Raw genomic sequence first — 24,903 nt, 5'->3', positions numbered from 1 at the left:
CTGCTCTAGCCTAACCGCCCCCTCTTGGCTATCATACACAATGACTTTGTCAGCATTAGATTCATGCTGTCATTGGAACTAGAAAAAAGGTTTAAAAATTACCCAAGAAATATAAGGTCCTTAATTGGCTAAAAATAACCTTGGGATTTACCTACTTTCTAAATGCAAAGTTTTGAACTCACACTTGAGTTGGAACCTTATGTTAAGGGTTCTATTCAATAGTCTGTCCAGTTATCCTGTCTGTGCCCTGATGAATATCAATCTGCTTAAACTGGTGCATTCACCCTAATCCAATGAGTAATGTCGCACTTTGAGAAGATACCTTTATTTGGACCGGGAGGGAGGGGATAAATACCATAGAGCCCGAATTTCAAGAAGGTTGCATTCCAAATGGACCCAGGGGGAAAAATATCCAACTGTTCCTAAGAGAATGAAGCTATATTGCTTGTGATATTTGATTCTATAATGAAAAACGTGGATCTAATTCCGTAAATATCTGATCCAGAAGTACTGAAATTTCAGACTCTGGGGTACCCTTACATTTGCTATTGTGTTTGTGTATATATATGTATATTAGAAATAAAGTATAATTACATAGAGAAAGCCATATGGGCAACTTTATCTCTTCATATAGACAAGGCTGGCATGTTGGGTTATGCACTGCACTGCAAGGTCAGCAGTGCGCACCCACCAGGCACTCCCCGGGAGAAAGGACACAGCCACCTGCAGAAGTCTTTGTTCTAGCCTGGGGGAAATCGTGAGATGCTAAGGCAATGATTTACTCTCGATTACCGTGGTATTTGGGCAAAAGGTGGGGCTACCTTCTCCCATCAAAGAGCTACTGCCTCAGAAACTCACTGGATCACTATGAGTCAGCATCAACTCGATGGCAGTGCGCTGGGTATTCTGGACCATGGTATTTGACAACCAAGCCCTTGGACTAGCCTACCCCTTTACCTTTAACCTTTAATCCCCCTGCTGCTCAAAGTTGATCCCAGATCGACTGCCTGTCATTCCCTGTAGCAGACATAGCTATTGACATCATTAGGTGCCACGGCGGTGTAGTAGGTGAACTGCTGGAGTGATACGGAGGGGTGAAGGCAGAAATGGGGATTGGATTTAGTATACAATATCCTGGTAAGCAGGCCTCAGAAAGCACTTACTTAGTATTGGAGATCGGATGCTGGCCCAGTTCTGTATTAGCTCATTCCCCCTTAGGATATAAGTCACACGAAGTCAAGTACAAAGCCTTAAGTAACCTTCTTCTCCACCCTTTTGTCTTCCAGATTCCTTTGTGGCACTGAATGGTAAGAAAGATGTTATTCTCATAATTTAATATCAGTGAAAATCTATTTGGGAAATTCGATTTCACTAATCCTCTTGAGTATTTTCAAGCCTTAGGTTTCTTCTTTAATTAATTTTTTATCCTCATTATTTTTTCATAGACATTTCAACTCCTCTACCAGATCATGAAATGTCTTACAACACAGTGTATGGTCAGTTTATGGATTTCTTTCTTCCTTTCTTTCTTTCTTTTAAAAAATTTTCCGAATGACTCATCCGATAGTAGCTTCTAGTTTTCATTCCTAAACATTATGGACCAGATTCTTCAGGATGCCAATTCACTAAAATTATCTCTAGATTTCACTAATACTTCAAAAATCACCCTGCCTTTTTGAGACCAGTGATGCATGAGGCCGAGTCCTAAATTTTTAATTCATGTAACATGAAATATGTCAACCTTGGTAACTTGGTGAAGATTTTTAATCAGTTCTTGAAGGAGAGGAAATTGCTTTTGGATGTAAGAGAAAAGAATAATACTGAACACTAACAGGCCCTAGCTCCTCCGCTCCTGGAGAATCCAGGCCCCAGAAGACAGGGAAAATCTATATGGGGTGTTGAGACAGGGTTCCTATTAGGCAAAATTGTTCAATATAACATGAGAGGAGCCGTTAAAATTTAAGTATGTGAGCATATGAATATTTGGACAGAGTTTTCAGTGCTGCTTCTTCAGAACATACACAAGGAAGAGGACGCAGTGGAAATGATATCCAAACAGGATTTAGCCCATTGTTCTTGTTCTGAAATACACAGACTTTATTTTAAACAAAGCCATACAGCCTATAAATGGAAGATTCTGAGCTCTGTATGAGGAAAGTTGAAATGTAGCCGTTTCCTCTGCGTTTCTCAAACTCCCCTACCCACTGCCATTGAGTTGGTTCCAATTCACAGGGACACGATACAGGGTTTCCACAATTCTGAATCTCTGTAGGAGCAGACAGGCTCATCTTTCTCCTTCCAAATATTTCTCAAACTCTTCATGTCCTTTTGAAATACAACATGAAAACATGTCTGGTGACAAAGTCAAGCTTCTGCATTACGAGCAGCATTATGAACGTCATTGTTGAGTAGATGTCCCTAGCAGGTGTTTAAGATCAATGACAGAAGAAAGGTATCAGGAAGATCATCTTCACACATGTGATAAAGGAGGGAGAGAGTGAAGGGAACAAAAAGAAAGGCAGAGTCAGGATTCGAGGAAATATTTTAAGGTGGTAACACTTTGTATAGCTCTAAAAAAAACTCTTGTTCCATGTGTAATTTGTCCAAATATGGAACACAATGCTTGCTCTTTCCTGATCAGCCCACTGGTGGCAAGAGGGGGGCATCGAAAAGAGGAGTACATAGAGTCTGCCCACCTTCCACAGCCTCGACCTGTGAGTCTAGTCGGAATAGCAAACATCAGAGTCTAGAAGAGAACTTGTTCAAGAGGCAAATGGTTGCTGGCTTACCTGCCCTTCAGGAAGAAAACCCACTGAACATCTGCTCTTCTCCATGATCCTACTTTTTAATTGGTTCCCACAATCGAAAAGTCTTTGTCAGATATTGAGAACTTTAGATCTTCCATCTAATTGAAGCAGCAACCTCCCTATCTTCCATCAATCTGCCAAGTCTAGTTTTAATTCCCATGTAATCTCTCATATAGGCAATTAAAGCAGAGAGTGCTATCTATGAATAAAACTCACCCCCAGGCTACAAATCTCGTATGTCCTTTACAAAGGTAACGGAACTCATTAATTATTGCACATGAACACATTAAAGGACAATGTCCATCCATATCCAGCTCGTGATTAGCTGTTTCTGTTATGAAACTAAAGAAGAGTCGGACTATTCATTTCAAGTAATGATCTGCCTCTGGCAGGCTAAATCCATCTAGCACGATGTTGTTGGATAATTAATTGACCATCAAAATGGTAACTGGTCCAATTACTTAGGGGGAAAGTAGACTTTATTGGATTCATCAGTTGTTTCAAGTTGCTTATTTGTTACTGTTATTATCAATTCCAATTCCTAGTGACCACATAGGAGGCTACGCCCAGCGAGGTCTCAAGGCTGAAATCCCCCCAGTAGCAGATCGCCAGGTCCTAGCTCATGCAGGGACACTGGGAGTCCGAACCAAGCACCTGGGTGATTATCCCAAGTCCTTTAACCTGGGATTCTAATTTTGAAATCAATAGACCCCAAACAGAGTTATTAACTCACCCAGCAAATACTTATTTAGGGTCAAATAGCACATTCTCAGCACTGTGGTAGGTACTGGATTCATTTGAAGGGCCTAGTTGCTATTTTGATGATCATGAATGTAGATCTGGAAGTCAACTTCGAGGTCCATTTCATTTCTTACACGAAAGCACAGAATCCCCGTGCAAACCTACCGAGTGCGTTGCAGCACGAGAACTGTCCGATTCATGAAAAGGGATCATTTTAACACACTCTATGCAGACTTCCTGCTTCAAACATGCTCTGTGAAGCACCAGCTACATGTGCAAGGACCTCTATTTTTAGTGAATTGGACCCTGATTATTTTCCTTCCTCGTCTCTTGTATTGATTTAATGTCTCTTCTTTGTGTCTAATTGGACTGCAAGGGTTAGTAATAGGTTAGATTAGTTTGAATGGTCTCTAACCTCTAGAATCGCAATGGCCTGTAGATATAGAGAAACAATCTGATGCATATTAAAGTTAACTTTTAAAATACAGCTGTATCTTTGTTCTGTTGTTACTCTGTTCATTAAAATCTGACCTTTGTTATTGAACTGAACAAAGTAGAATTTAGACTCCAAATCGATTGATGTATATAATACCATATCCACAAATGATTATTTTTATAACATTAATTTGCTGGTAATGTCTTCTAGGGAATTCATAAAAAGAAGATCCCTTTTTAAATTGGGTTATAAAAGGAAAAATATAAGTGGTTTCCTTTTAACATTTTCAAGCTTGGAGAGGTAATAGGGCCCAACTTTGATGACTGATTTCAGACTAAGGGGCTGCTGCCTAAGGGAGCGCGCACGTGGTGGTGCCGGCTTTTGGGGGCATTGGTACTGCCTGCCCCAACTGTTTAATTCACCACCGAGACGTGTCCCTGTCCTCAAGCACGAGTGTAAAAGATTACCAGCCTCTTGCTGTTCTACCTTTTTTTTTTTTTAAAGTAAATCAGATGCACAGTTTCTCTAGATTTACATATAGAAAATCAGGCTGTGGTGGGGATTAGACTAACATTTCAATGAAAGGGGGAAAGAGGCTGATTTCTCACATTTGTGTAAAGCATTTTCCTACCTAACTACCATCTGGTCCACATTAATTTCCTCTCGTAGCCATAGCTTTCCATTACCAGTGAATTTCCCATGTACTTGTAGCATATGGTCCAGGAAATCTTTCTACAGAGAATGTGTCCCAGAGGCCCATATTTCCCCTGGATTACCGTATGCAGAAATGGTCTCCCTAAACCATACTTATGGCATTACCATTAAATTGCCCCTTGAACATACTTAAATGGAAAGTGCTCAAAATGCATATCAATTCAGGTAAAAGAAATTCTTGCTACTTGAAGGAGAGTGTTTTTTTCTCTTCCCCCTTTTGTTCTTGTCCTTCTTCCTCTTTCTCTGTTAACTCTCTTCAAAGCCACTGCTCATTGTTTGCTTAGGCTGGGTGCGAAGTATTCTCCTAAGCAGCCTTAAACTCAGGAGTAGAAAATACAAGCCAAAGTTTAGACCTAGTGTAAACAAAGAGAATTTCAAGGAAATTCTAGATGTACATTTCTCAGGCTAATAACTTTTCTTTTCAGTATTTTGAGATAAGCTGTGACATCCAGCAGTGTAAAAACAAGCCGCTTCTTGAGTTCTAAATGAGAACCGTTTTAGCAGTAACATGTGAACCAAACTATTAGCAACAAAATGGGCACTTGAAGCTCCCTGGAGGTCAAACATGGGCCACAGGAAAAGATCTACTTCAGCACCACCGAAGAAATCATAAGCTTGCTTTTTCTTGCAAAACCTGCGGAAGATCAAGAGTTATCTTTTTATTAATCTTCTTTAACACATGCTGATGGTAATTTGCCATGTTAAATTTCCAATAATCGCTTAAAAGGAGAAGAAGGCAGCGCCACCATCATCACATTCTGCCTTTCTGGTCACCAGCCTGTTAGGTATCAGCTCCGCGCTGGTGGCATTTGGTGTCCATTTGGTGTCGTTGGGAATCTGTGCTGCTTTGGCCCAAAGACACCAGTTGCATAGTCATAGTATCTGCCATGCTGTCTCTGTAAACCTGTCCAAGAGGTTGCTGGATTTCAGCTGGATTAATAAACCCGAGGCTCTCCTGGAAAGTCAGCAATGAGTCCCACTTCATTTCCCTCAGAGAGAACAGGAGTGGGACTTCCCGTAATCATTCTGACAGCTGAGACCCAAGCACCTGATACAATCCGAATTTGACCCTGCAGATTAATGGAGGGCACGTTTAGGAACAGAGTCACAGGGAATGCCCAGGCTGTCTGCTGGGACTCCTAGCCTAAGATCCTTCTTCTGTATTTATCCTATGGAAAACCATTCTGCAGCTGAAAAATCTAACCCTCTCTAACCTCCGTCACACGGCTTGATAATAGCAAGACCTTAAAAAAAAAAAACCTCTCCTGTATGATGTGAGTCAATGCACCAGCCTTTATTGGGATGAGATACAGAAGACACAGCCACTCCAAGTAGTCGTAGCAGCGACAAGTCTCCATCTCAGTGAACAGGAAATGCTGTAGAGTTGACTTGGAGCTGATGTCTGGAAAGACTTTGGAGCCTCCAGGGAAGCACTCAGGCTACCTGAGCTGTCTTCCAGGGGAAGAGGCTCATCCACGACTCCACACACCTGTCCACATCAAGGAGTCATACTCAGTGTTCCAAGAGTGGCCTCTCTTGCCTTTAGCATACCCAGGAAATAGCAAAGAAAAAGCACTAGTGCTCGGTGTGCACCTTCTGCACATCCCACACTGCCAGGAGCGTGCTCACATTATTGTATTCTCCCAAGCACCCTGGGAGGTGAGTGCCACTGTCCCCAGTGTGTACTGGAGGGAACCCCAGGTTGGGAAAGCTGATGAACTTCCCCCCAGAGCCCCCTCACAAATGGCAGGGATAGCATTTGCCCTGACATCCTTGCGCTGAACCCACCCTGCTAAGCCTGGTCACGTCCAGGGTGATCCTCTAGACTCTTGACCAGCTTGGGTGCCACCCTCTGGCCTTTGAGCAGAAGGAAATGGGTCTCCCGGGGGATGTGTTCCTAACTGTATTTGTGATGCAAACAGGGCATTCCAGTTCCCTTTTGCCCAGCACCACCACGTCAGACTCCACGGCTCAAGAGGGGTATGAGTCTAGGGAAGGAATGCTGGACTGGAACGATCTGCTCGAGTCACCTGACAGCTCAGACCCTTTGGGGGCAGTGTCTTCCCATAATCACCAAGACAAGAAGGGTAAGGCCTCGAAGCGCCCTCTTCCACGGCGGGCGAGGGAGGGAGACGCGGGGAGGACGATGTAACTGCTTCCAGCTGAAGGGGGGGAGGACCCGAGGAACCTCCAATCCTCTCTGATGGGAGAACATATCCAAGCAGACAGAAACACCAGGCTTGCGCTAAATATGATCCTGGTGGATTCCCTGGCTGCGGAGAAACCACACAGGACAAATAACCCATCCTCTCAAGGAGGTGGGGCTTGGCGCAAAATAGATGCTGGCTCCAGCGATCCCTTCCCACCCCTCTTCATCTCATTCTGTGATTTTTGTGAGCCCTGTTTTCCCACCATAATGTAAGGGAGCACAGTGGGGGCTTTGGCAAGTGAATGTAATCTCAGTAAAGGGCCTTTAATCGGTGAATTGAGAAATAGCAGGGCAGAGTCGTTTCTGGCTGGTAGCATCGCTCTCCCTGGCGTGGTGCTGAATTTGAATCGAGCCGAGGTCCTCAGACATACTGTAATTGCCCTTCGCTGACAAGAGCTAAAACAAAAATATGTTATTTAATCAGGCAGAATTGGTATGCATTTAAAACGGAAAGGAAGCCACGCTAAATGAAAGGGACTCTACTGTGGACTGTCCTAAATTCTCCCCAGCTTTCTTTGCTTAACTCCCCAGGAGGAAATGTCATCTTGTTTCTCGCCCTTTGCAGCTTCTGGTAGCACATCCTACTTTGGTTGCAGCTGCGACCAAAGAGGCCTTTACTTGTCCAGAAACCAGTCTTGTAACTCAGAGGCTGAAAAGCCCAGTTATGTTGCTGAGCTGTTTCCCCCCATTCAGAATTGTTCGCTCCTGTATGTTTTCAAGGGTTTCGTCCAAGTGCAGGTTGCAGTCTCCAGGGCGGAGCAGTCACGGTGACCTTACCACGCCGTCTCTATCACGTTTCGCGCCCAAGGTTGTCGGCACACGTCCTTCCATGTTTGCTTTGGGACCTTGTGTTCCAATCCAGGCTAAATTCCCACCCTCTTTTTTTGAATCCTGAGCCCACGAAAAACTCTACTTTCCAAGCCAAAAAGTATATATATTTTTTAAATTCCCCTTTTTGGTCTTGCTTTTGGGTTGTCCCTGGGTGGCAAGAGCAGTTAAGCATTTGCTCACTAATGGAAGAATATCTCACTCGCTGCCAGGGGCTCCTAGTGAAAGTCCTGGTGCTCTGCTTCCGAAAGGTCACAGCTTGACCTCCGGAGAGTACTGTTCCCATCCGTCACCCACGCCCGGGTATCCGCTGGGTCCACAGCAGCTCTTGAGTTTTCAAGCGTTCTTGGGGGGGGTTCTGGGTTGGGGTGGGCTTTTGTTGTTTAGTATGTCCCCGTCGCTGTCTATATTATTCGCAAGGCAGACTTCCTTTTATTAGTACATTCGGCATCAAATCTTTTTTTCGAAGTGGTAGGTAGAGAAGGTGTGGTCTCCCCAGCCTCTTCAAGTCGGAGTGGCCCCTCTGACTTCAACTGCCCTATAAAACCCAGCCTGATCCGCGAGGAGCCAGAGGAAGGGTCTCCAAGGGCCACTGTCCCAGCATGTGCCATTATCTGTTACGTGTGGCTCTGGACCTCGGATGTGTTAGACTTGGCTGCTTTCTCCGGAAGAGAAAGACAGTGTGTTTGCACACTGTAACTTCCTAGGACAAACAACAACCAGCCAACCAAACATCTAAAACAAACCAAAAATAACGAGCCTTTCTGGTAAAATATGTACTCTGCCCACCAAATACCTAACGGTTGGTGGCAAAAAAATGGTCTCTTCCTTAATAGGGATGTCATGAATTTTCTCCAATAATTAACTCCCTCAAGGAATGGAGGTTATCAAAGAGTCCAATTAACACTTTGACTGATCATTTTAAAATTCAGCCTTGTTCATTCTCCGGGGTCTTATTATGAATATTGGCGAACGCTGGAAGCAGTTTACATCTTGTCAGACAATGGTGGCAGAGGTGGTGTGCATGGGTGTTTAACATGATCACTGTTTCCGTGCGGTTACCTCCTTGCCTTGCCCGGTCAGGGTGGAGTTTGATTTTTGACAATTGCTTATACGTACTTTGATGGGGCAATGCCAATGAGATGTTATGCAGAGATGTTTTGTTGTTGTTGTTTCATTTATTTCTTTTTGAAAATGTGTAGCTTAATGTTCCTTTTTACCATGACTTTTATGATTTAAATTTCCATTTTGCTATGAATTGTTTTCCTTTTAATGTTCATGATTTGTTTCCAACTTCTGTTTCGTTTGGCCAAGCACCATGCGGTCTGGCACAGTGGTTGCATTCTCCCTTTAGAAAAGTCCCGTTCCTTGTCCGACCCATGATGATGGCCCTGAACTTGAACCAATGTGTGACTTCCCTCGCTTCTTTTCATTCCCTGACGGGGGTGCCTGGATGATGTCACATCCGTGGGTGCAGCATCTCCTGGGATGCGAGAGTTTTGTGGTTTTTCTGAGGGCCACCAACAGGCGCTCTTTCCATGGGGCCGATTGTCTCATGAGAATGTGACATTTGTGTGCCCTCAGCTTTTGGAGCAAAATATACTCTGGAATTGTCTATAAAATGCCTCGCAGCTCTCTCTGCTAAGCAGAAAATGTGTCCACCGACCTGCTGCTCAGGGGGCCGGGGGGCGGGGGGAGGTGTCCAAAGGCCTGGTGCCCTTTCATTCGGGCCGCGGAGGAGCGTCCAGTGAACAAACCAGCCCATAGCCTGCAGATGGTCGAGTACCACAGCTCTGGTCCTGATCTTGGATTCACCACCCACCCCCACCCGTGCCCAAACAATTCCACACTTCCAGAGTATGTCTGCTTGTCTTTTTCTTTGTTTACCTTGCTATGTCTTTCTGATTGATTTAATCCCGTGTGTCCCTCACATTGTCAAAGCAATGTCCCTCACCTGGCAGTCTAATCCCCTTCTGCTACCATTGTCCTTAGCCTCCCCCATTCAGAGAATAATGGACCTAAGCCCTCTGCCCCTCTGTGGAATGTTCCAGGGCTCTCCGTCCACCCTGTGAATCGCGTTTACGAGGCTGTATGTACATAGACACATACGAACAAAGCACCAGAAGAGACGTGTCAAGCTTACAGTAACATCATCACACACAATGAAGTCATTGTCTCTCTCCGTAGCTGGCCTTGCCCTTCATTACCCTACTGGCCCCATCTAATGTCCCTCGTCCTTGCTGCTTCTCTTTAAAACAGCCTGGTATCTTTCAAGTCCTAGATTCATTAGGAAAAACCCAGCCAACTGCTCTGTTTTATCTCTTGGTCCCGAGATGTCTGGAGCCTCTTGAACCAGCCCTTTAATCACCAAGCTGATAAATGAGATGCAGCCCCAGCTACATCTTTGTTAGTTTTGCAACACTTAAAAATATGTATTATTTATTCATCCTTTAAGTATTGAGGTGGTAATGGGTAGGTACAAAAGGAATTTAATCACAAATGAATAACTAAGAAAGTCTGGTTGTTTGTTATTTTTATTATTAGATCATCCCCTCCCTCCTTTCAGACCACAGCAAGAAAAATGAGTGCTTTCTTTCTTTTAGGTTAAATAATACTGAGAACAAACAGCTACTTCTGTACCTTTTCTTCCCATCCCAAAGTCACAGTGCTCTATGACCGATTTCCAAGAAGACTGTGAATTATGTGAGACAATTAGCCATCCTCGGGTCTGTGTAGCATGGATATAAAACAAGTCCTGAATACTGCCATTAGTCCACAAGAATACACCACAAAGGGCAGCCAAGCTCTTAATCCCGTCTTTCTGGTGTGGACTGCGTGTGAGGTCGCTGCAAAGCGAGGAAACAATCAGTATAAAGGAAGATGCCTTTCTAAAACATGTTCCCATGGGACTGGCTGGGCCGAGACTGTAGAAAGCTTGTAGGCATTTGAGGAAGTTTCCTAAAGTAAAGTATCACATTCTTACACTTTGTCATAACAATATGCTCATAAAAGAGAAGAAAAAGATGAGGAAACAAAATTTAAGCTAGAAGCCAAAAGAGTAGTCTAGACTAAAAGGGTACTATAAATGTTGGGTTTATTTTCATCCATAGACAAGCTATTGGTAAATGCATGGGCGGGGGAGTAGATATTATAGTGCAATTGAAAGTGTCTATAAAAGATGATGCATACACCACCTGTGCTTCACAACAATCCTGAGAGGGTCTGACAAATGGCACCGTTTACCTCTTTACCATCGATTCTTTATTCTGAACGTGCATCGTTGCCTATAGCGGGGTTGCCACCAAAGAAGACGTGTACCACCTTATACAGATGATGTCGGTGGCCGGGGGACATCATGACCTTTCAGCATCTTCAATCGTGGTGGGAAATTGTACCATTTTCCTCTCCCCTTCTTTTCCTGGCTGTGTCAAGGGAAAGTCTCCTCTGGGGGCTTTGCCACTGACAGCTACTCTTGGATTTTGACAGAGAGCAGACTTTGCACGGCCAGTGTTGCCTTGCCACTGTATCTTAACTGGAACTTAACATTGTTTTGTTTCCCATTCGTTTTGTGTTTATAGTTATCGTCTATCTATGAAAAGTGGAATTACTGTTGTATTTGGTGATAATGGTATGATGTTTCCATTTTGAAATGTCTTTTAAAGTTAATTTACATAACCGATGAACTTTAAAAGATATTTCTAAAAAGAAACATTATACCATATTTGGGTAAACATAATTTACTTAATGTACTTAAACTATTAAGTGAAAGCTAATGCAAGAGATGTCGCGAAGTAGAGCTGCTCCGTAAGTTTTGCCTAACAGTAAGTCTCTACCCAAGCAGTTTGCCAGGCCTTTCTTCCTCGGAATCGCTTGAGCCGCCCACTAAAAGAATAAAATTGGTAGTTGAATGACTAAAATGTACGTCATTCTGGGCTAGGCAATTAAAGAAGACCAAACAGCCAAAACAAAAGACAACTCACTGCCAATGACTCTGTCCCATCTCCTAGCTATCCTGCAGGACAGGGTAGAACTGCCTCTGAGTTTCTGAGACTCTCTCTCTCTCTCTCTCTCTCTCTCTCTCTCTCTCTCTCTCTCTCTCTCTCTCTCTCTCTCTCTGACTGGTGGTGGTTTTGAACTGATCTCCTGTAGTTAGCAGCCCAATGCGCACAACTTGTAACCATGCCACCAGGGCGCCTACTGTGAAGGTTAAACCACTATCAAGAGCCTTTTCTATGCCACTGAGAAGAATGAGATTTAATTACTGCCAGGCTCTCTGTTGGGTAAGCATCTGGCTGCTAACCCCAAGATAGGTGATTCAAACCCACCAGCAGCTCTTTGGAGGAAAGATGAGGCTATCTGGAATCACCTCAATGGCAGTGGGCTTATCCTCTGTTAGCTTGGGACTGCAAAACCAAGTGAATGACTGCAACAATATCAGTGTTGCAGTTGCATGGGCTGTTGTTCTGATTCCTCTTCCAACCCTTGAGCTTAATGATTGAAGATGTGATGTTTGGCCAAGCAGGATTTTCAAGTGAAATGGATTTGGACCACAATGGAATTAGTGGCTCTAGGCTTGTTCAGCATCCGGTAAGTGTATCCTCCACACCTTCTCAGTCTCTGTCAGTATCTCGGTATCTGTCGGGCTGTTGTGCTTCAGAGTGTCCCCCTGGCCTGCCCAGGGCCTAGATTTGGTGTTCATGGTCTTTATTCTCTTTTGGACTTGAGCTATTCTATGCCCTCAACCCTGAGGGCCATGCTTCCTTTATTTTAAAAGTGGACTGAGGAGACCAACTATTGACGAGTAGAGGGCATTTTAGTAGAGGGCAGCCCTCAGCACTTTTGCCTTCTGACACTCTCCAGTGCTTAAAATGCAATGACATTGGGATTTTAAAGCATCCTGGTGCTTCCAGTGGGACAAGTGGTTCCTTGGTTCCTCTGAACGCAAACGTGTCAGTGATTTCATGTACAGGAAAATATGCCTGATGACAAGAGTAATGGAAGAGAAATGGGCATCTCCTCTTTTCCTCATTCCTAAACTGAGGCGAATTTCTTCCGCCATTTCATCGGTAGCATTAAAACTCAAAACTAAGCTCACTTCCACTGTGTCAATTCCAACTTATGAAACCCAACTGGGTGGGGTTGAGCTGCCCAAGACGGTCATCTTTATAGGAGTAGAAAGTCTCCTCTTTTTCCCTTGGGATGACTAGTGGGCTTGAACTGCTGAGCTGACCTTGCAGTTAGCATCTCAGTGCATCAACCCCTAAGCCACCAGGGCTCCGTGGCATGATTGCTACAGCAAAAATGTTCTCGGGGAGTGCTACACAAATGTACTATTGTTTCCTCCCGACAGTATTGGATGGGAACAAGGAGTCCGAGGCTATGATAAAGTTCAATGTCGTTTCTGTCCCAGAAACATCAGCCTGCCTGACAGATGCAGTGCTCGGGGACATGAAAGCCCACCAAACAGCTATGGCCGGCACCATTGCCTTCATGAGCATGGCGAAACCCCGAACTATTAAAAGGCACGAGGCAACTGAAGCCTGCTTGGCTGAACACAGCAAGGGGTTTTTGGAAACACCTGTCCGAAACCGGTTCGCAGCCCCTCTCTCTTGGTCTGTTTCCGCAATACCCCTGTTACAGTGGCAATATGTCCTGCCGCGCGGGGATGAGGAACGCGGGGGCTCTTTGCGTTCGGGATTCACACTTTACAATGTGTGCAAACGCTGTCACACATGGACCTTTTCTCAGCAGCCTGAGCTTTATTTTCATAAAGATTTTCAACAAGAAGTTTCTGGGAAAGTGGAAATCAAACACAATGGAACTTTTCTTGGACCTTTACATAGCTATTTCACATGGGTTGTGTGAGTAAGACCAGTAGCATCATTGCTGTTCTTAACTTGGGGAGTAGAGTCAGGCAGTAACCACCAGAGAATTCAGAGAACGGGGCTCTGCCTATTGGAGGGACCCCTAGTGAACGGGAAAGGACTGACGATCCCCACTGAGCAGTAGAAACATTAGCACAGCCACGGAGACGCATGCAGGGGCAGAGGCAAAATGCAACCAGTTGCCATGGAGTTTTCTGTAGCTCGTGTCAGCGCATCACTGTGCTTGGTGGGGTGATTTTCGTCAGAAGTAGATTGCCAGCCTTCTCTTCTGAAACACCTCAGTGCCTCCAACCACCAGCCGTTCACGTGAAAACTGATCTTGCTCACTGTTTACGCCACCCAGTGAGTTCAAGGCACACTAGGGGGTGTTGCTATGGTTCCAAGGGTGGTTTTCACCTCCACTTTGTTTCTTTCTGATTTTTGAGCTTTAAAGTAAGGGTACCCTTCCAAGCTCATTTCAACCTTGTGTGTACAAACAGCTGCTGTCACTAAAGCACAATTCCTTACGTTGAGTCTTTAATTTAAGGTGCTTTTGTTCTGAACCTGCCACATCAAGATTTTTTGTCATTTTTATTACTCTTCTTTGAGACTAATTTACTCTCCAAAGATTGAGTGGGTCTTAAGAACACTTGCAGGGTTCATTAGAAGCACATCGAGGTTGAAGGAAACAATAGCTATATGATATACAGGATGCTAAGTTAAATTTGAATGTCAGATAAACCATGAGTATTGTTTTAGTGTAATACCAGACTGTCTAAGCCCCCAAATTGCAGAGGACACAGTTGCTAATATGTATGTATTGTTATCTGAAATTCAAATTTTAACTGAGCAACCTGTGTTTTTAGTTGCTAAATCTGGCAAGTCTATTGAATAGGATGCTTAGAACTTATTTAGTGAATATGTAAGAGACAGTCTCTAGTGTACATTGATAATTTAATTCCTGAAAAGTCTATAACACTGGTCAACACATGTTAGGGGTATCAAATGTTAGGCTCATATATTTGACCTGCTGATTCCAAAAATGCCAACAGTTTTTCCAGATTGCCTCTAGGTTTTGAGATATGAAACATGGGCCGTTCCTCACTCTATTTGCCCATTTAAAAAATGGGATATTTTAATATAGTGTTTGCTAGGCTGTGATAGAGGAAATGCATGCTGGCTTTATTTTAAGTAGTTTGTGTTGTATTAAATATGTAGGTCAAGGTAGACTTCCCGTGGGATCCTTTGATCAAAGATATATTTGAACACAGCAAATTACATGAACTGGGATTTTTCCCCAAGTTGATTTTGTAATCTTAAAAAGATCCCAGAAATAGACTAACTGTACAATGAATAAGGAGCCATGATGGCCTAGCGGGGGATATGTTGGATTACTACCACAGAGTCAACACCTCACATCCACCAGCCACTCTGCACGAGACAGAGCAAAGAGGTCCTGCTCCCCTCAGGACTTAACCTCAAAAACCTCTCAAAGTTCCACTCGGTCGTATAGGTTGGCTGTGAGTCTTTATCAACTGGTAGTGAGTTTGGTACACACAATAAATATTCAAATATTCTAAAACCCAAAGTGGGTCTGTTAGACCCATTAGAATGAAAATGTGCCAGTCTTATTATAGGATAACATAACTTCTCCCCCAATACACAGAACCCTTCAAAAGAAAAGTTGGAAGCTTCAGCCTCACCTCTGAAATGTTTAACATGAATTGCCCATTGACTTCTGTGTATTAAAATGTGTTCTGAAATGTTCAGTGTATACTTTGAAGGAAACTTTAGATCTTCAAAATATTTATGAAATTGCGATGAAGTCTTGCGTGCTCGACACTCGTGTTTTCCATGTGTGGGTCTTTCCATTTTTCTCTTCCACGCTCCTCAAGCGGTACTCTGCCTCTCCAGTAGCTGACTTGGATCTCATTATATATATCACAGCCTCCTGTACCAAAAAGAAAAACCCACTGCCGTGTAATTGATTCTTACTCACAGTGATCCTATAAGTCACAGAAGAACTGCCATTTGGGTTCCCAAGCCTTTCAGGCTTTTTAAGGCTGCAGGCTGAGCTTCTGATTGGCAGCGAATGTGGTCCATACAGAGTTCTAGCCACCACGGATCCCCGTGGAGCTTCACTTGGAAGTTCCTAACACATAATTATTTTTCAAATATTTCTTACCTTTTTAAATTTTATCCTTTAATTTATGGGTCTGAATTCTTCTCATAGGTAAAACTAGGATGATACATTTCTGTGTAACTTAAAAACTGAAAATATAGTGGAACACCATATCTAATGAACTAGAGTTATTATAATCTATCCATGCAATTTTCTGAATTAGTGCCCTGAATAACCCCAGAAACTGGTTTAAAAGCCTTTTTTGGGGGGGGGAGGGGACTAGGCTATGTAATCCACATAAGAGAAGTTTCAGTAAAAATTTCATTCTCTTAAAATTGTCTAGTAATCATAATATTTCCAGGAAAGGATCACTAAGCGATATGTATTCAAAATCTGATGAGAATGATTTAAAAGACACTCTTAAGTGAGGAAGCCTTAGAAATCAAGCAGTTCTAGAACAGGGCATGGCTAAAACTATCAATTCTTTTTATATTTTAACTTTACTCTTTCATCAGCGGCTCTGTTAACCACATGCATTTTTCTTCTTCTTAAATGTTATGCTTCCCTCTTCTGTTTGTTTGCACACCTTATCCCAGGACTTCAGAGCAGAACTGGAATCCAGAAAGGAGGAGAATATACTAGTTTGCTCATGATCACAGTTATCCTGGGTTCAAAGATATCCAACAATTAACTGACACTCGGTCCATTCCAATTCATGAATGGCCCTAGAGGACAGGGTAGAACTTCCCCTGTGAGCTTCCAAGACTGTAACTCTTCATGGGAGTTAGTTACTAAGCCTCTTCTTTCTCCCTCAGAGTGGCTGGTGGTTTTGAACTGTTGACCTCGAGATTAGCAGCCCAACATGTAACTGCTATGTTGCCAGGGCTGCTCCACAAAAGCCAAAACCTTCCTTCATTCATTCGACGGATGTTCTGCAAGCATCAGCCATATTTGATTCCTAAACCTAGTGCTATAGTAGATCCTGACATGAGACAATGTAATCCCAGCACGCAGGGAGCTTAGTTTCGCAGATTTATGTACAGATAGCCTCCTGGTTCAGGGTGAAGTAAGGAGATGTGGGCAGAGCATTGAGAGAGGATACAGTGAGACACACTCATTTAACATGGGATCTAGGAAAAGCACCGTAAACCTTGAAGGAAGAGTTAGTTGGATTTCCGGAGCAGAAAGGGGAGATAAGGACATTCTAAGTCAAAGAGTTTACCTTGACCAATACACAAGATTGTAAAAGGAGAGGCAACAAGTGCTAGGACTCAAGTGATCAGGTATATACAGAGTCTTCGAATAGGAACTGAGCTCAGAAAAGTTGTCTGGGGCTTAAAATACTGGGCTGAAGAGTTAGGCTGTAGGCAATGGAGGAAGCGGTAGGGAGCAAAGGATGAAGGAAGAGTGGGAAGGGGGAAAATTCGATCTGTCTGTAGGTAGGTAGGTGGGTTGGTTGATAAATGGACGCTTGGATGGAAGGATGGAAGGGTAAGTGGGTGGATATTGTGAGATGCCGTCAAGGCAGCTCCTTACTCAGATCAGCCGATGCACAGTGGCATCAGACCATTGTGATTCAAGCGTTTTTTGTTTTTTTGTTTTTCATTGACTGGTTTTTCTAAAGTAGCTGTAGACCCGTCTATTTTAGTCATGGCTCTGTGGGATTAAGTAGTGGCTTGCTAACCACAAGTCAATGGTTCAAACAGAGCCGCTGGGTTCCCAAACTTGTTTAGCCTACTGCCCCTTTTCAGGAAAAATAAAAATTATTCAGCACCCCTCAACCCATCCCCCCACAATTAAAAACCATTGTACAATAGCCTATAATCTAGGATCAAGTGTAGGCATCTGCTTTGTTCATTCCAGCATGTCCACAGGGGGCTACATCACCCTCTTTGGGAAATATTGGCTTTACAGTTTCAGCAACCAGGTGCAGGGTCACTATAAATTAGAATTGACTAGATGACAATGGGTTTGATTTTATCTTTGTCTGAAAGCTCTGTTGAAACCTGACTGAGGGGTGGTGGTGATGCTCTGACCAGGACTCACTCACATACATATCACCTGGGTCTCTCGCATGCATCTCAAATTCTACCACCAAGCTACCTCCTCTTTCTTAGATTGGAATGCAATAAACTGATTGCTTGAAATCAGATTTATCTTATTAATTCAAATTATCTGTGACTATACATCCCAGTCGTGTTCCTGGTGTTCCTTGCTCCATGCTAAACCAAGATGAGGAAGAGTCTTGGGCAGGCTCCCAAGGTGAGCTGCCCTGCCATGCAAATTAAGGGCTGGGATGCAGTGCCAGCTTTTCTTCCAAGACAGGGTTAGAGATCAAGGGAGTCTGGGAGAGAAGGGACCAAAAATCCAGGCTGCCCCATTTATTTGTCTATATTAATATCTATTTGCCACCTACCAAGAAAGGAATCTATTTGTAGAGTCTGACTTTTCTTTGAAGTGTTTATAAAAAAGGTACTGTAAGCAGGTCAGCTCCTATGTGGACTCTCCCGTGTGTGTGTGTGTGTGTGTGTGTGTGTGTGTGTGTGTGTGTGTGTAGATGTAGACAGAGGAGCAAAGCTTGAGGAAAGTCACGCGGAAGGCAATGCTGGTTTTGCACAGTGCAGGCAGCCATACATGTAGATTTGATCTAATTAATTTCATAACCTCTTGACAACTTTGTTGAATATCTACGGTCCTGATGAAATTGCTGTGGAAAGGGTAGCAGAGAAATGTTAAATGCCAGCCACGCGGAAAGCTGTTTCATCTCGCCGCCTGCCTGAATCCACACACCAGTATTGCAATGATTGCTTTTGGGGGTAGAGACACCAGTTAAACCTCTTTTTTTGACCTAACATCTCCATCTTCTCAGAATATAAAGGCATTGTAATTATTATGGAAACTTCTAACTACTTAATATTCTAACTCTTATTACTTTACACTTTTTAATCAGCAACTTAAAACAGAGTAATTTTTTAAAAGGAGATTCACCATCTGGAGGTACTTGCCTTTAGTCTATCAAAAACAAACAAAGTCTTCGCCATGGAGTCTGTTCCATGGCTAGTAGGATTCACTCCACCTTCCCCCACCCACTTCTGTCATCTCTTGCATGCTGGCTTTTCCTTTCCATTCTCCCTCATCTTCTGCCCCCAAACACACACAATGACAAAGTTTCCTGACAGCTTAATGAAACTTCCAAGGACTACAGGGACGATGTTAGGCATGATCTTATTAACTGAACATCTGGAGTAGTTAAAAATGTGCTCTTTAATTGCTTCAGCTGCACTGTGTTCATCTAAATTTGCTTTGTCCTAACAATAAAATTGTTAAGATTCAATTTGTATTTTGGATCACATGTAACAATGTGGGGAACAGGCAGCGAGGTTAGTTTTACCTCAAAACTTTCTTATACTCTGGAGGGTTTCTTTTGGAGGGGTTTATTTTGTTTGTTTGTTTGTTTTTAATATACTTGTCACATAAAATTTTACTATCTAAGTATCACTCATAGACAAAATAGGCAACAAAGGGCAAAATTGTGGAAGCCTGGAAATTTCCTGAAGATAGCTTTCTCTCTCTCTCTCTCTCCCTCTCCCTTTCCCTCCCCCTCCCCCCTCCCCCTCCCCTTCTCCCTTCCTTCCCCTCCCCCTCCCCCTCTCCCTCTCTTCTTTTGGATGTTATTCCTGCCAATGGCCTCAAACTGCTGCAGGAGTTGCTCAGAATGTATAAAGCCCTACAGCCACCATCCAGAAAGGCAACAGAAAGCTGCATCAGCTTGCTGGTCCCAGGGAGATACAGGCTGTGTAACTAACGGGTAAACTCCTGCAAAGCTCATCGGATGCTTCAAACGCCTGAAAAAATCCCCAGAGCCTCATCGCACAGCCCTTTGCATTGTAGGTAGCCCCCGAGGTAAACCAGTGGAATGTCATTGCGCATCTTCAAAGATAGTGGGTGCACAATAGACAGGATCTTAATAGGTGCCAGAAAGCCAATTGTGGACCATGGGAAGATTATCTCATCCTTAATTAATATTTCTTAAGCTCTTGTTCATCCTCTGCCAGAGAACAATCAGTGTAAAGAGTTTCATTTTTAATGGAGAATAAAACATTTTTCCACTCCAATTATTTTTTAATTTCATATATTTTTTAAAGGATACATTTCTTTTTCAAATGTGTACCTGAAATTCCATTTCTTCACGGAAGTCAGAAGCGGTCCTCATGAACTGCAGAGAAATAATGGAAGCTAAGGACAGTCAACCAGTGACAAGGTTTATTGGGAAGGAAAATGGTGTCGAGAGATTTATAGGGCAGCAAGCCGCATTATGCCTAACCTTTTGGACATATTAAAGCTTGTCATTTTCAGTCCTACAGCCTCTCATTGTTTCATAAATAATAGATAACATTGGACACAATCATCTGACATTTGTTAAGGTAATAAATACACCCTAAGTGCAGATGGGCTGTGCACTCCTTGATTTAAAGCACATAGCAGAAATTTAATGTAACTTAAAATGCCTATGCCATTGTGTGGATTTGCAGATTCCATTCAACCTAGCCCATCTGTAAGTGCCGCGGCTCCATCGAGTGCACTGCCATGCTAGATGTTTGTGCTATTACAAAGGAGGGCCCTCATGTGGGAATAAAACCTGAGCTCAGGTGCCTCCTTCAGCGCAAGCATGCAAAGGAGAAGTCTCTGTGGGCCCATTATCCTCTTGTCATGCAGGGGAATGACTTCAGCAACCCAGGAACTCTTCATTCCAAGATGCTCTTCCATGGCCGCGGACGGGGTGTTCATGAAGAAGAGTTCGTTGCAGAGAAGACGTTAGATGCAGGTCCTTCAGGAAGCCGTCGTATTCGGTAGCAGGCTGCTTCCTTCTGTCACTGGTACCTCTTCTTCACTGGGCAGATCTAGTCTAGAGCAACTCAGGCACGAATGACCTGGTGGGCAACGAGACAGAAACAGAGGACAGAAGGATCAGCAGTCGCCCTGCGCACCTCGTGTCGTTGCAAATGGAGACCAAAAGCACGCTCCCAGCTGCTCTGACCTCTAGCAATTCTGCTCAATTCTGTTCCGAGCGTGGTGGTCAGTCGCTATTGTGTCTGCTCCAACGCCCAGGGACCCTGTGTATTACAGGACTGACGGTGGCCCAATACTGAGCCCTCCCCATGATCTTTGATATGTCTGAGCCGATTGCTGGTGACCTTTGAGCCCTGGGAGCATCGGTGCTTATGTGTGGGGCTGCTACAAGTAAGGCCAGAGGTTTGCAGTGGGTTGAAACCCTCAGTGGTTCCCAGCGAGAAAGTTCAAACCTGGCAGGGTCTGAAATGGGTCACTGTGAGTCGTAATCTACTCGGTGGCAGCGAGTTTTTACTGTGTCAATCCACCTCATTGAGGAGTTCCCTTATTCCTGCTGATGCCCCACCCATCTGGAGATGGGATGTTCCTTGACAATGTGTCCAAACCAAACAAAATGGAGGTCATGACATCTCTGCTTTTACGGAATATTCTGCTTAGACATCTCCTCAGATGCGCTTAGTTGTCCTTGGGGCCCTCCACTGTCCACCTCTCACATCGACATAAGGCAGCCTAAAAGGACATTGCTTAGTTCAGGCACAACTGAGTGTTTGAAGCGGCATTTTTGCTTTTTCAGAATGCTAAAGAAGAGCTGCAGGAGTAGGGACACTATTTTAGACCATATATCACACCAAGGGGAAATGCTAGCAATTTACTTATTTAAATTTTCAGTTACATAGCTTTTCAATGTTTTACTGTGTATTAGAGGATGGATAACCAGTGGAGAAATTGTATTATAAATGAGACTCACACATGACTCTTTTCTTTTTTTTAAAGGAAGACCTCATTTTAAATTGCATAAGCCATTTCTTAAGTCGGGCTATATACTGCCTCGGTGTTAAGACTATACTTTATTTTTTACTTTTTCTATCCTCTCATCCTACCTAGCCCCACCCCAGCACCCCAGATAAACCATTGCGTCACTTACTGTCTGTATGCATCCACTCCTCCTGTGCTTTACAAAGTGGGAAACCCGATAGAAACAATAGAAAATAAAGAGCAGCAAAGAGAAGACCAGGCAGAGAAGCCAGAGAAGAAATTTCTGTCATGGAACAAGCAAGACGTGTTTGAGCCTAGAGCAAATTCACACTGGGTTAGGAGGGAAGTCAGCTGACCAAGCATCATATTTTACCATGATTCGATCCATCTTAATCAAGTTCACAATAATCTCTGTCTTATAATACAGCTTTTCATGTCCTTTGCCCATGACTAGAGGGAATCTGCCAGAGGCTTAATCTGACCAGATATTCTGAAGATGGGTGTTGGGTTCTTATTGTCCATAGCCTTCTATAAACTGGGTGCTCACAATTTAAGCTCCGATACTTTTCCCTTCATCATATTTGGATTTTGTTATCATCATCGTTGGATCCCACAGGCTGGTGTCTTCTTCGATATGGACTTAGTTGAGGCCTCACTTAGAGGGCTGCTTGTTGGAATACATGCCTTTAAGACCCCAGACACGACTGCGGTCGAGAGCCAGGCATCCTCTGCTTTCTTCCCTGCACTCTGCTGCAGCTCTCTTATCTTCCGTGACCTCTTCAGAAGGTGACTATTGGGAAGCGCCAAGTTTTAAAAATGATCTATTCTTGGATTGGGGCAAGAATTAAGTGGGAGCCCAGAATCTGCTTGTCCACGGGATTTGAACAACTCTAGTTTACTTTGGTGGGCCTATTATGACCAAAAATAAAGAAAAATTAAAAATAAAAGGCAGAAAAACAAAGAAATAAAAATGAGCAATGTTGTCAATCATCCTCCTGGGGTATAATATCAATCATTTATTGAATGACATTGAATCTAAGGTACTGTTGTTATGGGAAGTTTGTGCGAAGACAGTCTAACTGCGAGCTGCAATCCGTTGCTTTGTACAGATTGATTTCTTAATTGATTGAGCTCTGTTTACACTGAGCATTGGGGTTGGTGCTAGGGGAAATTTTCCTGTATCATATCTTACAATTGCAGATCCTTGCCTGTCATTATTAAAACCTGTCATATTAACGCAAGGGGAGCATTGAAGTGCTAAATATATGGTGGTTCTGGGTCCCTTTTCATTGAACATACACTAACCCAGGGTCCCACCCATGGTCCAATACGCCGCCCCCCCCCCCCCCGCCCCGGCCATTTCCAAAGTCTCCTTTGCTTCCCCTCCCATCAGATTTTTTTAATCGTTTTATTAGGGGCTCATACAACTCTTATCACAATCCATAAATACATCAATTGTGTGAAGCACATTTGTACATTCATTGCCCTCATTCTCAAAACATCTGCTCTCCACCCTAGCCCCTGGCATCAGCTTCTCATTTTCCCCTCTTCCCTCGCTCCCCACTCCCTCATGAAACCTGGATAATTTATAAATTATTATTTTGTCATATCTTGCACTGTCCGACGTCTCCCTTCACCCACTTTTCTGTTATCCTTCCCCCCAGGGAGGAAATTATATGCAGATCCTTGTAATTGGTTCCCCCTTTCTACTCCACCCTCCCAGTATCACCACTCACACCACTGGTTCTAAAAGGATCACCCGCCCTGGATTCCCTGTGTTTCCAGCTCCTATCTGTACCAGTGTGCATCCTCTTGTCTAGCCAGATTTGAAAGGTAGAACTGGGATCATGATAGTGGGGGGGGGGGGGGGTGAGGTGGGGAGGAGGAGGAAGCATTTAGGAACTGGAGGAAAGTTGTATGTTTCATCGTTGCTACATTGCACCCTGACTGGCTGGTCTCCTCCCCTGAGACCCTTCTGTAAGGAGATGTCCAGTGGCCTACAAATGGGCTTTAGGTCTCCACTCCGCTCTCCCCGCCTCATTCACAATAATATGATTTTTTTTGTTCTGATGATGCCTGATATCTGATCCCTTCGAAACCTCGTGGGCTTTGTTGCTTCTAGATGGCCGCTTGTTTACCTGCAAACCTTAAGACCCCAGACGCTATGTCTTTTGATAGCCAGGCACCATCAGCTTTCTTCAACACATTTGTTTATGCAACTGCTTCGTCTTCAGCGGTTGAAGTACATGCCTTTATTTTGACCTCAATAAATGTCCTTTTCCTCCTAATTCTTTCCTCTATTTCCTTTGACTTTCCTTTTGTCCCACTATCATGCTCAGTCTTCATTTCCTTTTGTCCACTATCATGCTGAGTCTTCGGTAATTCCTCTTGATTACATTACGCTTCATCACGCCCTGCCAGGCTTCCTACATCCTCCTCACCACTGATTTGGATCACTTGTTCCTTGTCCCTGGGTTTGTTAGCACCATTACCTTTCCCCTACTTCCCCCTCTCCCATGTTCCCCGGAACTGTCAGTCCCGTTGTTTTCTTCTTCAGATTGTTCATCCATCCTATCTTATTTAGACAGACCTGCGGAGATAATAATGTGCACAAAAACAAGACAGCAAATACCCATCAGAGTATTTCAGAATATCCTAACCCAAGGGTAGAAGTGGCTTTGAGGTGGGGCCCAGTTCCAGTTCGCTCCTTCTGGTGTGGCCCTTGGGGGATACTATGTTGCCTGTAAGGCCAGCGTCTAAGGTCATCGTCGTGTGGTTCACCGAGGGTTGAGTAGAAACATATTAGTAGTGTCTACCCAGGAATATAAAATCAGGTTTATTCTCCCCTCAGTTTCCCTACAATTATTGTTCAGTATCTCTTTTTGATGTGAGGTTGTTCCTCCCCATTTACCCACCAAGAGAAATATTAGTTCCTCTTCTGAAATGTAGATGCTCCCTTCCCTGGTCTTAACTTGAATTTCCAGTAAGGTTCTCCTGTGGCTCCTGTGGAGGCCCTGTTGATTTGTCATAATCTCGTCTCAGGGTTGTAGAGCCTCAGGTGGGTGGTCTCCCTGTCCCTCTTTTTGAAGGAGTGACCCAGCCAAGGTGAGGTCTCAGTAAGTCTTATGAAGTGCCCAAAAGGGGAGTGATCTATGGTTCATGGCCAGGAGGCAGACTCTCTAACCTTTAGTTTGGGAAATAGTCTCTAAGATTTGTTTAATACGTATTCCTCGTATAGTAGGGGACTCATATAGTATTTAATCTTTTGTGATGGACTAGCTTCACTAAGGTTATATTTAAAGATAAGTACCTTGATGTGGTTTCTGGAGCCCCCGTTAAGTCATTAATAGGAGACT

The 24,903-nt window shown here is 43.7% G+C and overlaps 1 protein-coding gene across 1 annotated transcript in view; it reads left to right on the top strand.

The window, feature by feature from the left end:
* Positions 1-24,903, top strand: part of SEMA6A (semaphorin 6A) — a 151,928-nt gene that overhangs the window by 111,484 nt on the left and 15,541 nt on the right. The window contains exons 17-18 of the mRNA XM_075541419.1: positions 1,287-1,307; positions 6,621-6,785. Coding sequence (XP_075397534.1) covers positions 1,287-1,307; positions 6,621-6,785 — 186 coding nt within the window. The remainder of the gene's footprint in view (positions 1-1,286; positions 1,308-6,620; positions 6,786-24,903) is intronic.

This window comes from Tenrec ecaudatus, chromosome 2 (assembly GCF_050624435.1).
Source record: "Tenrec ecaudatus isolate mTenEca1 chromosome 2, mTenEca1.hap1, whole genome shotgun sequence".
NCBI lineage: Eukaryota > Metazoa > Chordata > Mammalia > Afrosoricida > Tenrecidae > Tenrec > Tenrec ecaudatus.
This window is presented reverse-complemented; position numbering and strand designations above follow the sequence as displayed.